Raw genomic sequence first — 17,355 nt, 5'->3', positions numbered from 1 at the left:
TGTGTATAACATAGCAGAATATATGGAGGGAAGAGCAAGAGAAGTATAATGACTTAGTCAACTTCATATGCCTAGCAAGAGATGAAATAAGACTTGAGCTCAAGTCTTTTGACTCACTTCTAGTACCTTTGAAGCCAGGTCTCTTAATTGTCAGTATCTTGCTCATCAATTAACCGTATTATTTGTCAATGAAAATTTTCCCTGGCCACAGCCTGCACAATCCTGTTATTTTCTCACTTTTTGTATTTTTGTATGTACACACCTTTTTTGTTTTTTTTAACTCAACCAGTTATAACATGCTTGAGTTAAAAATGTTTCATTCCTCTGTCTTTGCATTTTCATGAAAGGATATGCCTGTCTCTATTTCATCTTTCTTAGTCCCTGTCCACAACTGCAAATTTCTCTCCTTCATGGATTTTCCCCTTGTTCCATACTTGAAATTTCTAACTTTTCTCCTTTATTTTCCTGGGCAACTACAACATGTCATGAAACTAAATCTCTACATTTACAATTAGTGCTTCTGTCTAACACCTATGTCAGTTATCTGTAACTACGTAACAAATCCTAGCCTATTATTTCTTATGATTCTTTAGTCAGTACTTTAGCCAGAGCCCAGGCACAGGATTTTTTTGTTTTCCATTATGTCAGGTGAGCTCTCTCATTTAACTTTCCTCAGCTGCTGGTTGGTTTTATCTGGAATGTCCAAAAAGGCTTCATGCACACATCCTTACATTGATGGTCCTCCAGATAGCTTGTATTTCTCTACTCCTCCAATCCCCATCCACTACTGTAGCCTAAGCTGCTGCTCTACTTGTATGGCAACTGGTGTCCCCAAGAGAATGTAATGTGAAAGCAGAAGTGTCAGTCTTAAGATAAGTGGCAAGTCTAGCCCAGATTCATAGAAGAAATATCTGCTACCTTTTGATGGGAGGAAAGGGATGCATATGCAGAGAGGAATTAGTTGTGTAGACTTAACTGCCACTCATCTAATTTGCTCCAGTGTAAGTATGAGCTTTGAAGTTCTCTAAAAGAAACTAGTGACATACTTTACTTTAATGGTATAGTTTTGAAATTCTGTTGTCAATTTGTATAGCATGCCTGTTTTGCTTTGCCAAGAATCAAATTATCTAAAAATAGAAGAACTATTTCTCTTAATTCTCGGTGTTAAAAATAGAGAGGAAGAGCCTGATTTTTATTTAAAAAAGGTACCATGCTGTTATTTGAGGTACATAATAATGGAAGACCCTTAAATTACCAATTTCTCTGGGCCTTTGATTCTACAAAGTGGTTGATATTGTGATAAAAACTAACAAATTCAGTCTGATGTCAGAGATGTACAGGTTGTTTCCTGTATATAAAGCTAATAAGGACTTTCACAAAGACAAAATGTCATATACTCTTTCTGTTCACAGAAAGCATGTGAATATGATGATGAATAGGCATACTCTTAGAGAATAGACAGATCACTTTATAAGCATGAACTAATAGTTGAATATATTTCTTTGAAAGAATCATTGTCTGTTTCCTAATTTCCCCTTTTCCAGTTCTTCAGTAAAATAGTAGATAAGATAAAGAAACCCTACATAAATAGTTATTTAAAAGTACTTTGATTGCTATAAACTTTTGAACTAGGATAGATTCTTGGTAGCAATTGTATAGAAAATCTAAGGCAATATTAACAAGAATATTGAGACTTAAGAGCAATTATCTGGATGACTCCAGCAACGTAAGCACCACTCTCATCACCCTAACCAGGTGAAAATGGAGGTTTAATGCTATGTGAATATTTATGTAATTTTTTTGATCATATATCAGCACTCCATTCAATATTAAGACAGTATATGAGACAACTATAGCCTTTATTTAAACTTTCTACTTTGAATAGTGCTTCCCCTTTTTTAAATAACATGTAGTCCTTGCTATAAACAACACGCAGGTGACTTTTAGCATTATCCCCTTTTATAGATGAGAAGACTGAGCCACAAAAAAGATTGTTTCCTAGCTTATGAAATTCAGGTCTTCATCATAATCCCTTAGTCTTTATCCTAAGAAATGAACTTGAAAATGTTTTTACGGCTTTCCTAAACAGTTCACTTGGGCCCTTCGTACTGTACAACTGAAACAGTATCAAAATAAGAGTCTAAGGTTGTAGAAGTTCATTGGAAATTGCTTAGTCAAGAGATACTAAATGAGGTCTTAGACTCATAAATCTTATCGAATTATAAAATCATAGAAGCATTAACTATTTCTAATATCTGAAATTTATCTTCTCTTTGAAACTAAGTATTGAGACTAATAAATCACATGCATGCTCAAATTCTGATAACCAACATCCTTTTGTCACTCAGCATTTATTTTTTTATTATTTTTTTAAAGATTGATTTATTTATTTTATTCAAGAACCAGGGTACAGGAAGCGCGGGAGGTTGAGAGAATTCACCAGAGCCAGAGTAGGGAGCAGAATAGGCAGACAGACCAAAGACACTGCTGAGGGGAGTCTGCACGCCATGTGGGGTTCTCCCTGGCCAGCGGGGCATCGAACCAGCTCTGCAGAGGCTGCGGACAGCTTCACAGCGCGGCGCTCAACCACTGTACCACCAGGGAGGCCCACAGCATTTATTATACTGGCATATAATACCAATATTATGCGTACTGGTAATTGATTTATGCTAATTTTAGTGCATTCCTATTAATAGCTATAGATTGTAAACCAGTTTTTGTATAATGGAGTTAGACTATGCATACTAACAAAAGTTACAGTTGTTTCAACATGAAAGAAATGATATTCTAAAAGAAGACTAAAAATTGGCAGATACAGCTATTACACTGAAATGCTGAAAAGGCTTATTTTCTTCCATCATGTCATTCTGTAGGAAGGGTAGAGATTAAACACTGTGATACCCGTTGCCTAGCAACACCCACCTATTAGTGGTACAAATTTTCCACTGAAAAACACTTTTATTTGGGTCATTGTCTTTGAAATTGCATCATCAGAATTCTTCTCCCTGCTGAAATGGTCTTTAAAGGTCTTTCTAGTCTTGTCTGTACAAAAAAGTAGAGGTCACATAGTTTGGGTCACTTACCATTCTGAAACTAGGCCTTTCAATGGTAATCTCTCCACTGTCACCATTTCTTCTGTTTCTGCTTTTCAGTCTCTCTTCACTGATTGATGTTCTAGAAGTGTGGGGAATGAGGTGTGGTTTCCATTAATCTTATATATTAAATCAAATTAACTGAATTTTGATAGGTTAACTAGGATTAGAGAGAGATTTTTGTAGACTGAATATAAAAAATTAACAGGTTGTGTGCAAACTCGTTTCTCCATTTATTTCTCTAGGTGTAAAGTGTAAACATTACTTGTGTCCAGAGTATAGATGTGTTTGTATTAGGTTTGTGTGCATATTTAGATCATATCAACTGTCTTTGACAGTTGAGAAATTAGTCCTTGTGATGGTGTTAAAACTTCCATTTTGTTTCAGTTATTTGAAAGTCATTTTTCAAGGGGACAGTGGAATTTTCTTTTTCTTTTTAAATCTTTGTAAAATTAATAAATGTGATTAAATATAAAAATATTGCATGCATTAATGTAATAATGATAAATATTTTGATATATTTATAGACACTAGTCTATTCGAATACACCATAATGTATTTTTATTTGTGAACTTCATTTGATTTTATGTGACACTTTAATGAAGCTAGCTTTAAGAACTATACATCATCTAATTAACATGTGGGCAAGGGAAATTATCATGTGCAGGCTAGTACTGCTGTTCTGATTATCTACTTTGATTCTGAGTTTCCTGAAATGAAGTATTCAAAGGCAAGCATCACAAATTATTATTATTAGAAATGAAGAAGCATATAAACAGATTCCTTTTTGAAGACCAAGTTTTTCTGTCACTAAATTATAAAAGAAGAAAATTTCTTTGTATGTGCTTTTCATTCAGCATAGAATTTCTCTTTTGAAAACTATTTTTTTGGTACAGAAATGATTCATTAATATATTTAAGCCACACAGAGGATACAGATTTTAAAGTTTTCCTTCTCCCTTTCAACTTTATACCAAAAATCAGTGTCCATTGCAGTGCAACAGGAGAGGACTTGGGGTCAACAAGAATCAAGACTGCTTTTTAGTCATTGTACGAAATAAATCTTATCCCGCTTTATCATATTTGTCTCAGACTAACTGTTCCTAATGACTCTCTTTTATAGCATATCTATAGGTTACTTGGCATAGCTGATTTTTTTCTTCTGATGATCAGATGAAAGATTGTTGGCCCATGTATCCACTCTCTTGCACTGTAGTGGACATTGTCACAGCTGCCTATTCTCAGCCCTAGGTATAAAGTGTAAATATTAGGTACTTGCTGTATATTTAGACTTGGTAACATGCCAGTGAGGACCTTTTTTCTTTTCCTCAGAACATTTTTTTATTTTATTTTTTAGAACTTTTTTTTAAGATTTATTTATTTGTGTATATAAGAACTGGGGTATAGGTCAGAAGTACCAGGGGTGAGGATTCACCAGAGATGGAACGGGGAACAAAACAGGTGGACTGACTGAAATACACTGCTGAGGGGAACAGCAGACAAGAAAGGAGAGGTCTGCTGTGCCATGTGGGTTAGCTTCCTGGCGGGAAATTGAGCTCTTGCTGCAGTGGCTGCATATTGCTTCATAGTGCTGAGACTTAACGTTTGTGCCATGAGGGAGGCCCCCAGTGAGGAACTTTAACAAGTTGAATAGCCTGCATTTTCACTTTTCATCATTTTCTACCTCCCTCCAAAATAATTTTCCTTGTAGCTCTGATGATTGTGTAGCCCATGATACTTATATCCCCCGCTTGGCCCACTTCTGGATGCATACATGCACGATGATGATATAAAAGCATTGTGTCTTCAGGAATTATGTCTTAAGTGACTTGTGGTCTCCCCACAGAACCTGACTATAGTAGTCATCAAATAAATGTATGTCATTTTATATAAGTGCCAAGGACCATTTGGCTTATTTTTATCATAGAGTTTTCAGCTGAGAATAATATTAAGTCAGCATGAGGAGGGCTTACTACTGCATGTCAGGACTGCTAATTGCTTCATGTGACTGATGTCATTATTCTGTGTAATGTTCAATGAGGTGGAATTGTCTCCCTTTTTTCCAGAATTTTAAGACAGTTGACTTACCTGCCCAAAGTCAGGCTGCAAATGAATGCAGAGTTGACTTACCTGCCCAAAGTCAGGCTGCAAATGAATGCAGAGTTGGGATTTGAAGTTGTTAGTCAGATTACAATGATCACAGCCTTCACCATCAGATTCTTCTGAGGAGTTGGTGATAATACTGCCTTTAAGAAAATATTTAAAGAGCATCTTTAATTGCAAACTATGTTCCTTTCATTCGCATTAAAATAAATCTAACCATATTTTCTAGAATTTGTATTAAAATCAGCATCTTTCACAATTTTGCTCTTACACATGTAGGCACATACATACACATGTGGGAACATATATACACAAACATTTTTCAGAGATTTTTCTCTTCCATATTTCCTCTTAGAGTACTAATGATTTGAAGTTCATAGAAACCATGTTTTTTTTTTACACATAATATTCTTAATTTTTTCAAAATAATGCCAGCATATATTTTATTAAGCATAAGAACGTATGAGATATGGATGTCTGTTGTGTATTCACCCAAACAAAATGATCAGAATTGCTTTTAATGAGAAAGTGGGTGATTGACACCTGCTCATGTTAAAGACAATCATTAACTATTGCTTATTAATTTTGCATTAAATAGTTCTCAAGATTAATACATTGCAGTCTTTGTTTCACTGAAGGCTAAATTTGAGAAATAATAGAGGGGACTGTTACAGGTATTTATCAACCTTGTAAGTAACTTATGAGGGTACTGATCACAAAATAGATCCTGAAAGTGTAGATTTCTTTATATCTACTTAATATTTTAATGTTGCTTATTGTGAATATGTTAGCATATGGTTAATATGCTGGCCCCAGAATAACTCTGGGCCTGGGCCTCTCTTGTTCTTTTAGGATTACTTTCTTTGATTTGATTCCAGACCACTTCTGGAATGAAGTGGTTGTGCTCTTTGGGACAAGTTAACAAAGTTTTACATTTACTCTAAAAATGACACATTCTCTGGGCACACTATTCAAAATATTAATCATCAATCACTTCAGAATTCAGTGAAATTTTTGCCTCACTAGTGCTGGATTTGCCTTCCATGTAATAATTCAGTCATCTTGGACATGTGGTCAACAAATATTCCCTAACCCTATTTTTTCTCGTATAAATTGATTTTTAAGTCACGTTTTTGAAACCCTGTACATTGTGGTTAATTGAAACTGTCTTCTTGGTGTTTAGTAAAGTAATTCTTTCACTTAATTTAAATAGAATTGTTTCTTTATAATTAAGAAGTGGAAATTTTTCCGATTAAGGAATTCTGTTCATCTACTTTCTAAACTTTTCTAGAATGCTTTAAACTATTATGGTTTTATCTTTCTTTGTGAACAATGAAGCTAATTATTTTCTATTTGTTTCTTTGTTTTTAATTTTTGTAGTACTGGAGAAAATGAAGATATGTTTGGCCCATCAAGATGCTTGGCTTTGTATGAAAACTACATTAGAAGCAACCCATGTATAAGACTAGCAAAAAGAAGATACCATATATGCTAAATATTAGATGGTGCCTGATTTCCTTGTATGTCATTGTTTATATATATGGTCTTGGAGAGATTGTTTTAAAATATTGTATATATTTATTTTCAAATGTATACTATGTTAATATAAGTTTATTCAAGCATCATGTATATATTATGAGAGTTCTGAAGAAATTATATGTTGAAATAGATAAACCTCTTAGTGCTTGGGTTTGAAATATCATTTCCCCCACTCATCTCTTCACATCAGGAAAGCAGTTATATGAATTTGAGTTAACTGTCTTGTCTCAGTTTAGAAGGTTTTTGTTTTATCTTTACCTCCCTCTTCCCCCTCTCTCTCTTTCCTATTAATCTCCTATCCCCAAATTTTGCTTTTTGTACATTTGTTTGTTGACTGACTGTAAAATACTTAAAAGTTTCATATATTACGGCTCATTATTTTACAATCTGAGAATTGTATATATTTCAAATAAGACATTTTATAATTGCTGTTTTTTCTTTAAACTACAGTTCACTCTTTTTCTAGTTTGTAAGTACATTAAGTAGCGTATGAAAATGTAAGCTATCTGAGTAACTGGCCAAAATAATACTAGAGCAGCTTTCAGTATTACGCTTAAGATATTTTTATATTTGCATGTAAATTGCCTTTCTGCAATATTTTTTTAATGCAAATGTTTTCAAAAGCTTTTTGAAATACCTCTTCTAGTCTTGTAATGTATTTCAGTAAAACATTGTTACCACTGATCTTCTAGTGTATTCCTAACATACTAAGCCCTGTTCCAAAGGTGAAGAGTCCCACTAATCCACCTAGCTGTTTCCCTCATGGATCTTTGGGGAAAGGGAATGTGCATGAATGAGAAGAGGACAGGATAATAATCTTCACAAATGAAAGTGTTGCATTAGTCATGTGACCTTATTTAGAAAGAAAAACAATTATGTTTTTGCTGAGTAAATATTAATTATCAAATGATGGAAAAGATTAAAAGGGTTGAATTAAAGAACATTTTCATATAATGACATTAATTATGTTTATTATCAAATTCTTATCTGAGAACTTTCCTCTTTAGAGTGGGGTAACCAGCTGGAAAATATGCATATTTTAAAAAGCTACCCTAGAGATACATGAAATGGGATTTGTAGAAAACGCAACATGCAGGTTTGAAAGATGGTAAAAGATGAGAACTTAGCAAATCGTTAAGAGAGTTTATCCCAATGTGATGGGCAAGTTACATCCTTTGTATTGCTTTAAATTTACTTCCCATGTTTACATCTTTATTTTTCTGTTGCCTGAAAGTTTTTCGCCCATTTACATTCTCATTTGTTCCTATATCTAGTGGCATCTCCTCCAAAAAATTCTTAATGTCCCTGTTGAAGTGATTTCTCCAACCTTCTCGACTCCTGTAATTATTTATAAAGTGCCAAAAAATTACAAAACATAAAAAATATTTTTCTTTATAAACACCAACTTGTAATTGGTGTTTAATAAAGTTGGGTGTTTTTGTTATACTTATATCTCCTATTTTAGACTGTTGCAAACTTTCTATAAAAGGGCCAAGATGCTTTGATATATTAAGTGCTTTTAATTTCACTCACAACTTAACTCTGCTGTTACATAATAAGAAAGCAGTCATAGACAACAAGTAAACAAATGGGCATCACCGTATTTGACCTTCCAGCCATAATTTGCTGACCCCTGTTTTAATTATTATATGGCAACACTGAATCATCTTGCTCTTTTATTAAACTTCACAATATTTAGTATAGATCATGGTGTGTATCTAGCAGACCTTCATAAATAATATTTGGACTAATATAATATTTATAAGGTCAAATGCTGACAACTAGTCAGGAGCATTGATCTAGTATTGTATTCAGTGCAAAAGTGGTAAGAACTATCAATATATAGGAGACAAAGTGTTTTTAGTGGTGAAGACAGTTATTGAGTGAAGAAGGGGCGTAGCTGAGGGTAGACAAAAACTGTGGTTTCACTGAGTATTTTGGCAGTGGGTGCTGAGTTTACCACAGAAAGAAAAGTGATTGACCAGTTTTAATTTCTGTTGCACAAAATAACCTCTGCGCCTACTGTTTTCCCCAAAATTCTATTGTCTTGTTCAGAGCCCTGTCTTCACAATGCAGTCTGTTTCTTTATTATTGCCATCCAGATTCTTTAGTACAGTTTAATAGTATTTTGTGCAAAATGCTTACTTTGAGTTTGAGAAATTTCTGAGAACACAGTGCTTTGATTAGAAAGTGAGTAATAAGGTCATTCCTGTAAACATTTAGAGTGAGATTTCTGAGTAGAAGAGAGAGAATGTGAGTCACAGACACTGAGAATGGGATTGTGAAAAAGAAAAATGAAGTGGTTCATATTCCTAAAGAAAGGATTGATACACTGATGTTTTTGCCATTCTCTGTCTACTAAGGGTAGATGTTCCCTGGCTTATTTTTGTCATAGAGTTTTCAGCTGAGAATAATATTAAGTCAGCATGAGGAGGGCTTACTACTGCATGCCAGGACTGCTAATTGCTTCATGTGACTCATGTCATTATTCTGTGTAATGTTCAATGAGGTGGAATTGTCTCCCCTTTTTCCAGAAGTTTAAGACAGTTGACTTACCTGCCCAAAGTCAGGCTGCCAATGAATGCAGAGTTGGGATTTGAAGTTGTTAGTCAGATTACAATGATCACAGCCTTCACCATCAGATTCTCCTGAGGCATTGGTGATAATACCTCTATGTGCATGTGTGTGTTTGGTGTATTAGGCATCAGTCTCTAAAAAACAAAACTCTTTTCTTTTTCTATTGTCACTAACAGGAATACCAAAGTTACAGACTATACTAATAAAGTAAATTAAACAAATTTCTAAGAAACTGGTTGTGTTGTTATGACATGTATTCACACCTGCCTTGGGATGGGAAATAAATTATTTAGTAAAAACATAAAGACAAAATAAATCTTAGCTGTGGAACTGTTAACCTATAACCATGATATACATTATATCCTTGCACATAGATATAACATTGCAATTACAAAAACATAAGCCAGACTGTCAAGGGGAATCTTTTCCCCCAAATACATTTAAAAACCCACATGGACTGGATTTGCTGTAATTAAATGCAAAAATACACTGGTTTGCCAGAATGAGTAATTTGATATATTAATACTTCTCCATAAAGAATGCAGCTAAATGGGGTCCTGGAACAGAAAAGGGACAGTTAAAAAAATAAAATATAGACTAGTTTAAAAAAAAAACGTGGAGCGAGTAGGCTCAGAAGGTAGTGTGCACTCTACCGGGTCAGTGCTTAGAGAAACAGCTCACCTGAAGGTCTCCAACCTGACACGCTTTCAGTCCTCATCTGTCTTTCTTGACCTTGATATATTTCAAAAAATCTGAGACAGTTACTTTGTAGAAAATCCCTTTCTAGTTTACTTTTGTCAAATGTTCCTCACGGTTTATTCCTTTTGTTGTAGGACTATTTCAAAAATAATGCCTTGTTTCAGAGCACTTTATCACAAGGCACAGTGATGTTGATTTTTCCTAGCAGTGGTAACTTTTATAGTTTTGTAAGAGATTTATTTCTATCTTTCTCCATTCTGAAGTTAACTTGTGTATGATACTCATATTGATAACCAGTTCATAAGGAGAGGATGAATTTTCATAAGAAGATACTTTGAAACTATAAATATAGTGCTTATTCTTTACCATGCTTTTACCCATGACTTTTAGCATATATTGATAATTCTTGCCTGTTTCAGCCATTATCCACAAGGGGATTGGTTATTTTTGGAGTTTTATTGGGAAACTTATTTACCAATTGATGACTTTTAAAAATTTTGTTACTCCCTCTACACTTGTTAGTGTTTCCTTTTAAGATCGAGCTCTTCTTTGTCAGAGGTTGTCAGGGGCTGGCTCTGTCAAAAGAAAAAGTTAAAAAGGATAATGCAAAGGTGGAAATGTTCTAGAATTGGAAATTGGAGATGGTTGTATCAATCGAGTGTTTATTAAAAATCATAATACGTTTTAAGGCACAAATCATACCTCACCAAAACTGATTTTGAAAAAAGAGGGCAGAAGAAAGTCTCTAAAGCAAGGAAACATTGACTTTGTATCTCACAGGAGGTGGGTAAATGTGAAGTAAGAGACTCCATCCCACCCTCTTCTCAGCTTCTGCAACTGTAGCTTGAAGAGCTGGTTCTACCTGGAGGACACCTGGGCTTCTCCTGAGCTGGATCTGGGTTCTCTCTTCCTTGCCTGGCATTGCAGTAACTGGCCTTGTCCTGTGTCTGAGCCCTGGCCTGCATCACCAATTCCGTACTGCTTTCCTGACATGAGTTCCTACAAGCCTCTCTGCTGAGGACTGCGTGACTCTCCAGCATAGCAAGGAAGGGTCCCTGCCCTGGAGACAAACAAGCAATCAGATAAGTGGTGGAGGATCCCAGCCCCTGGCTTGGCTGCAGGCATACAAATGCTGAACTATTGACCTCAGTGTAAATTACAAGTTCAGGTTTTTTTTTTTTTTTTTTTTTTTAGAGGCATGTTTTTATTATTTATTTGTTTGTTTGTTCGTTCGTTTTGTTTATACATGCACTGGGTACAGTCAAGAAGCGCGGGAGGGTGAGAGAATTCACCAGAGCCAGAGCGGGGAGCAGAGCAGGCAGAAAGACCGAAGTACACTGCTGAGGGGAGCAGCGGGCGGCAGGAGAGGTCTGCGCGCCATGTGGGACCCTCCTTCAGTGGCTGGGGAGCAGCCGGGGATCGAACCGGCGCCGCAGAGGTCGCCGGCAGCTTTGCAACCCAGCGCTCAACCGCTGCGCCACCGGGGAGGCCCTACAAGTTCAGTTTTTAAAGAGAAATAGACATTGGAAGTTAGTACAGTGACTTGAGTCTATACAGATTCTGAAACATGGAATCAATTCAGAAAATACTTGTGATTGGAAAATAGAGCATTATGCAGAAAGCAGGAGCAAGACCCAAAATATAAGCAGAAACCTCCAAACTTTTGAGCAGTTCTCTTTGCCCTTGATTTGGAGTGAGAATACAACCTCCTTCACCATAAGGAGGAGAAGAATAAACTATGAATGCTTCACCCTTTGAAAAGGTAAGCACGCTGCCTTCCAGGTATGAGTGGTGAATTGGTAGTGGTAGTACCAATTCTGATTAATTGGTGCTTCTTAGGTTATGAGAGTGGAAAGCTAAGTTGGCATTCTGGGACAAGTGTTAACTTTTTTTTTTTTATTTCAGGTGAGGAATTAGCCATCCCAAAATGCATGCTAGGAATGCCCAGGGGTTCTAGCCCACTGCATAGGGTTACTGCTGCAAGGTAGAGGTATCGGCTTGTTTTTCCTTAGGAAAAAGAGCCACATGCATGTGCCAGAATCAGATACACAGGAGCCTAGCTCAAATTTCCGAACCACTGTTAATTGGAAGTAAATTCTTAATGACAGTAAAGAGTTTATTAGAAAATCAAAGTAAAGTTTCAGAACCTGGAGGCAGTCTGGCAAACTACTGTGAGAGCTGGAGCAATAAACACAATTTTCAATTTTGTTTATACAGGTAGAAACAGTCATTGACATTAAGAATGCAATTATTCTGATAAGAGGGGCTTCTCATTTTAAATTGCTCCAACCTAATGACATAATGCTATGAGAGGAAAGCAATGCAGGATTTATTCTTTTCTCTCAAAAGTATGCCTTGCTGAGATACAAAGTCTGGACACCTATTGTTAAATCTTAAATTTTTTTCTTGGTCATCAGTTGGTGTGAACAACTGATTTTACCTTCAGGTAACAGAATCCTGCATAAACTACAGGATAGAGCCTGTTCACACGTTGAAGTCTATGAAAAATGTCTGTGCTCTTATTTGCTAAACCAGAGAGGGTGAAGACGTGTCCCCAGAAAATTTTACAGTATCTTTACGATAGTATCTCTGAATCCAAAATCTGCTTAGAACTTGTTCTCAAATATTATCACATGTCCCCATGAGAGCATGACATCCAAGACCACTACAACTAAATAACCCACCCACAGTTCTGGTAGTATTGGTATCCCAGGATGTCAGTAGTGGACCTCTCAGACATAAGTGCCATCTTATTTAATATTACCGAGTAGGAATCCCAGAAAATGTCAAAATTTCCTTTTTTTGGCTGAATAATATTCTAGTGTGTGTATATATGTGTGACTATTATAAATAATGCTACAGTGACCATGGGAGTGCAGATATCTATGAGTAGTGATTTCATTTGCTTTGACTAGATCCTGAGGTGGAATGGTGTATTGTGAATTTTGAGTCTCTCTATCCCAGTTCTCTGAGGCCTACATACCCCTTTTCTTGTGATTCCTTGCCAGAGGTACCTTAGATTTGTGTCAAGCTTTCAGGCCTCAGTAGCCCTACTTCAAGCCAAGCCTGTTTGGGCATTAGCCCGCAAGGGGATTGTTTATTTTTGGAGTTTTATTGGGAAACTATTATTAGAAATCTTTTCTTCTCTCTCTGCATTCCAATTCTATTAAAAATCCGTCGCACTAAGCTTTGCTTCCTTTGCTTTTGTGCATGTGCATAGTCAAATTCATTTTAGAGCATGTACCCCTTAACTGTTTGGGTACCCCTCAGTTGCATGCTAACAAATTCTTCCTTCATTTGCAGACTTTAAACATTTTACTTCAGCCCTCCACAGTTCAAATGTTCGACTAAAGTGGTTGGTCCTTTTTAGTATTACAATCAAATACAGCCCTACTCAAAATCCCAGCCAATGCAATTTCTCAGCACATATGGAATTGAACTTTGCAAGTAAAATGCCAGCTTAGCAATGAAATGTCCAATTGCAAAGAAATGCAACCCCACCCCACGCTAATAAAAAGGAAGCGAGTTGAAAATGTGTTTACACACGTTACTCCTGTTTCTATATTCCAATTTTCTTTGAACTCCCAAAGGATAAAATAGTTCATATTATGATTTCTGGGAGTTTTATGACAGAGAGGATAACCTTCTTACTATCACCATTTTTCTGAAGTTAACTCACAAAATTCCCACCTCTATATAGTTCTGTTTAGTTGAGAATACTTAATGATGATTAAAATGAATGTTCTTGTTGAAGTATATCATGTTACCAAAATTTCCTCAGATCTTTATATGTAACCTATCTTCAACTAACTGGCAGATTATTTTTTTTTCAAAACCACAAGCAACTTGTACCTTGTAAATTACCAGTGTATGTGACTTTGACCTGATAAGTATGAGTTTTATCACCTTTACATGTCAATTTCTTCTATCCATAGGCAGGCAAGGCAGGGGACAGTGGGGGGCCGGGATTGGTGGGGGGGTGTTGGCCAGGAGGCTGGCAGGCTTCCCGGCCTCAGACCAATCTTTACTCTTTTTCTCTGGGCTCCCTGGTGTTCTCTCATGGTCTTGCCTCTCCCGTAGTCTTATATCCTCCCACATCCACCCTTTCATAGCTGTCCTTCCATCTCTGAGTGACACTGGCCTCCAGGCTCAGGTGTGCACACTTATGCATGGCAACACCCATACCCAGGTGTCCATAATCAGGCACTCGTGCCCAGTGCACACAGTCCCAAGCACCTCCTGCATTAGTACAATCAAGACTGCAAGTGATAGCCACAGAGGCTAGTGGCACAAAAATTGCCTGATTAGTTCATTTCCCTACATGAGGTTTCCACTGTTTTCCATGGGATGCAGGGTAGAATGTTCATTATTAGAGGAAATAAAAAAGCACAAATTTATTTTTAAAAAATTTTATTTATTTATTTATTTTTTTTTAATAGAGGCATGTTCCATTTATTCATCTGTTTGTTTGCCTGTTTTTGTCTATGCATGCACTGGGTACAGTCAGAAGCGCGGGAGGGTGAGAGAATTCACCAGAGCCAGAGCGGGGAGCAGAGCAGGCAGAAGGACCGAAGTACACTGCTGAGGGGAGCAGCGGGCGGCAGGAGAGGTCTGCACGCCATGTGGGACCCTCCTTTCGGTGGCCGGGGAGCAGCCAGGGATCGAACCGGCACCGCAGAGGCCGCGGGCAGCTTCGCAACCCAGCGCTCAACCGCTGCGCCACCGGGGAGGTCCTAAAAAAAATTTTAAAATGGCAGTCATTTGAAAAAGCTAACGAATCTTTATGACTCTGAATTGCAATGCCTGGAGTCAAAAAATGATTAGAAATCAAGGTGTCCAAAATCTTTATTTTATGGACAAAACCGAGACCCAGATGTGAGCTCTGTGAGTCAAGGAAATTCATGTGGAGCTGTGACTGCGTGTTTATTGATTTCCCAGTTCCTAGCCCAGCTCCTCTTTGTGGTAAGACACCTGCACCACCTTCCCTATGCTAATTGGTTCGCCGATGATGAGTGTGATTACATTTCCTCATCTATAAAATGAAGGAGTTGAATTAATACTAGATTCTACCCGACTAGAAATCAAGATGCTTGCAGTCTCTGAAGTTAGATCAGAAGGAATGTAAGAGGCAGAAGAATGAGCTAAATGGGGCTGCTTGACACCGTGCATCTCAAATTTTAGTTATCTTTAAAATAATAATACAAAAAATATTTTTGTGCCATTCTTTGTGGTTCTAGAGACCCTCTCAGCTATGGTACATAGAATCCCTGACTATAATAGAGATGGCAATGGGACTCATACCCACTCTAATCATGGTACCCAGATGCTGTACTTTTTTACTAGACATGATTAATGTGGGATTTTAGGTGTACCCTGGCAGACACAGTTAGGAAGTCCTTGCTCTGGGGTAACTAGGTGGAGTGATAGAAGACCTATCTATAGATCTGAAGTCCCAACTTTCCATCCCCAACCAGGAATCTTGCAGGAGAAGAGAAAAAGGGCAAATGAGAGAGACAGAATGAAAGGGAAAGGGAGAGAACGAAAATCATTTGAACCTTTAGTTTTTACCTGCAGTACCTGGTCTTCCTAATTACATTAAGCAATAAGTTAGTTCTTTTTGGTTTAAGTTCTTTCCAGCTTTTTTTCTGTCACCTTTATTGAAACATTCCTGACTAGTGCAGTTACCTATACCAAAAAGGGAGATTGAAACTGGGTCAGGAAAAAAGCCTCAAAATAAATCCCATGGATAGTGGATAATATTGAACATGATACTTAGTTATCCTCATTTCCATATCCTTTACTGAACGCTTCCCATATGCAGAGCATCCTAACTTAGGGGAGTTAAACCGAGAACATGGAATAAATGGAAAAGTCAGAACAAGTCAGATTATGCTGAAGACAAAATACAAGCTTCAAAACACCAAGACACATGGTCCATGGAAGGGGATATCAATATCCACTAGGAAATCTGGGAAGACTTCCTGGAGAAGGTAAGGACCCATTAAGTCTCTTTATTTCCAAGTGATTTGTACTGAAAGCAATTGGATTGAAATGAAGATTTAGTGAAAAAAAAATAACTTTCACAAGAATTTTCTAATACTGATAACTATAGTTGTACTGTGGGTAGTTTGAAAACTTCTTAAGTGGCTCTATGTATTTCTGCTCAGAATTTTTGTGGTTGTCTTTGTTACGTAAAATTTTCTCATTTAGTGCTATTTATAATGGGGAAAAGTTGGCATGATGTAATTGCCCAAGAACTGATGGATTTGTTAATTAAAGTAGGTTATGGGGGGCCTCCCCAGTGGCGCAGCGGTTGAGCGCTGGGTTGCGAAGCTGCCCGTGGCCTCTGCGGCGCCGGTTCAATCCCCGGCTGCTCCCCAGCCACCGGAGGAGGGTCCCACATGGCGCGCAGACCTCTCCTGCCGCCGACTGCTCCCCTCAGCAGTGTACTTCGGTCCTTCTGCCTGCTCTGCTCCCCGCTCTGGCTCTGGTGAATTCTCTCACCCTCCTGCGCTTCTGACTGTACCCAGTGCATGTATAAACAAAAACAAAAAAACAAACAAACAAATAAAAATAAAACATGCCTCTATAAAAAAAAAATTAAAAAAAAAAAAAAATAAAGTAGGTTATGGGGCCTCCCCGGTGGCACAGCAGGTTGAGCGCAGCACTGTGAAGCTATCCGTAGCCTCTGCAGTGCCAGTTCGAGATTCCTACGTAGCATGGCAGACCTCTCCTGTCATGCCCTCTTCTCCCCTCAGCAGTGTATTTCAGCAATCTGCCTGTTCTGTTCCCCACTGTGTCTCTGGTAAATCCTCTCACCCTCCTGTGCATCTGGCCTGTACCCCAGCTCTTGTATGAATAAATCTTGGGAAAAAAAGGAAAAAATATTAATTAAAAATATTAAAAAAATAATAAAGTAGGTTACAAATGTAATGGATGATATAAACCTGTTTTTTTTTTAAAAAGATTTATTTATGCATGCAAGAACTGGACTACAGGCCAGAGTTTGGGGGTTGAGAGAATTCACCAGAGACAGAGTAGGAAACAGAATGGGTGGATTGACTGAAATACATTGCTGAGGGGAGCAGCAGGCAAGGCAGGAGAGGTCTGCTGCACCACCATGTGGGTCACCTCCCTGGCCAGGGATCGAGCTCATGCTGCAGAGGCTGCGGATAGCTTCATAATGCTGCGTTTAACAACTTGTGCCACCAGGGAGACCCTAAACCTGTTTTTGAAAAAAATAATAGATGTGCATACTGAAGGATCAAAAAGGAGGTATATGCCAGTGCATTTTCAGCAGGAGATTCTGGAGAGTTTAGCATCATAAATGCTCCTTACATTATATA

At 37.4% G+C, this 17,355-nt stretch overlaps 1 protein-coding gene across 1 annotated transcript in view; it reads left to right on the top strand.

Moving 5' to 3' along the window:
- Positions 1-9,720, top strand: part of PIK3C3 (phosphatidylinositol 3-kinase catalytic subunit type 3) — a 124,381-nt gene extending 114,661 nt beyond the window's left edge. Inside the window, exon 25 of the mRNA XM_037508597.2 lies at positions 6,575-9,720. Coding sequence (XP_037364494.1) covers positions 6,575-6,589 — 15 coding nt within the window. The 3' untranslated portion in view covers positions 6,590-9,720. The remainder of the gene's footprint in view (positions 1-6,574) is intronic.
- Positions 9,721-17,355: the final 7,635 nt, after the last annotated feature.

This window comes from Talpa occidentalis, unplaced genomic scaffold (genome assembly GCF_014898055.3).
Source record: "Talpa occidentalis isolate TD23 unplaced genomic scaffold, MPIMG_talOcc4v2.1 talOcc4.13, whole genome shotgun sequence".
NCBI classification, from domain to species: domain Eukaryota; kingdom Metazoa; phylum Chordata; class Mammalia; order Eulipotyphla; family Talpidae; genus Talpa; species Talpa occidentalis.
This window is presented reverse-complemented; position numbering and strand designations above follow the sequence as displayed.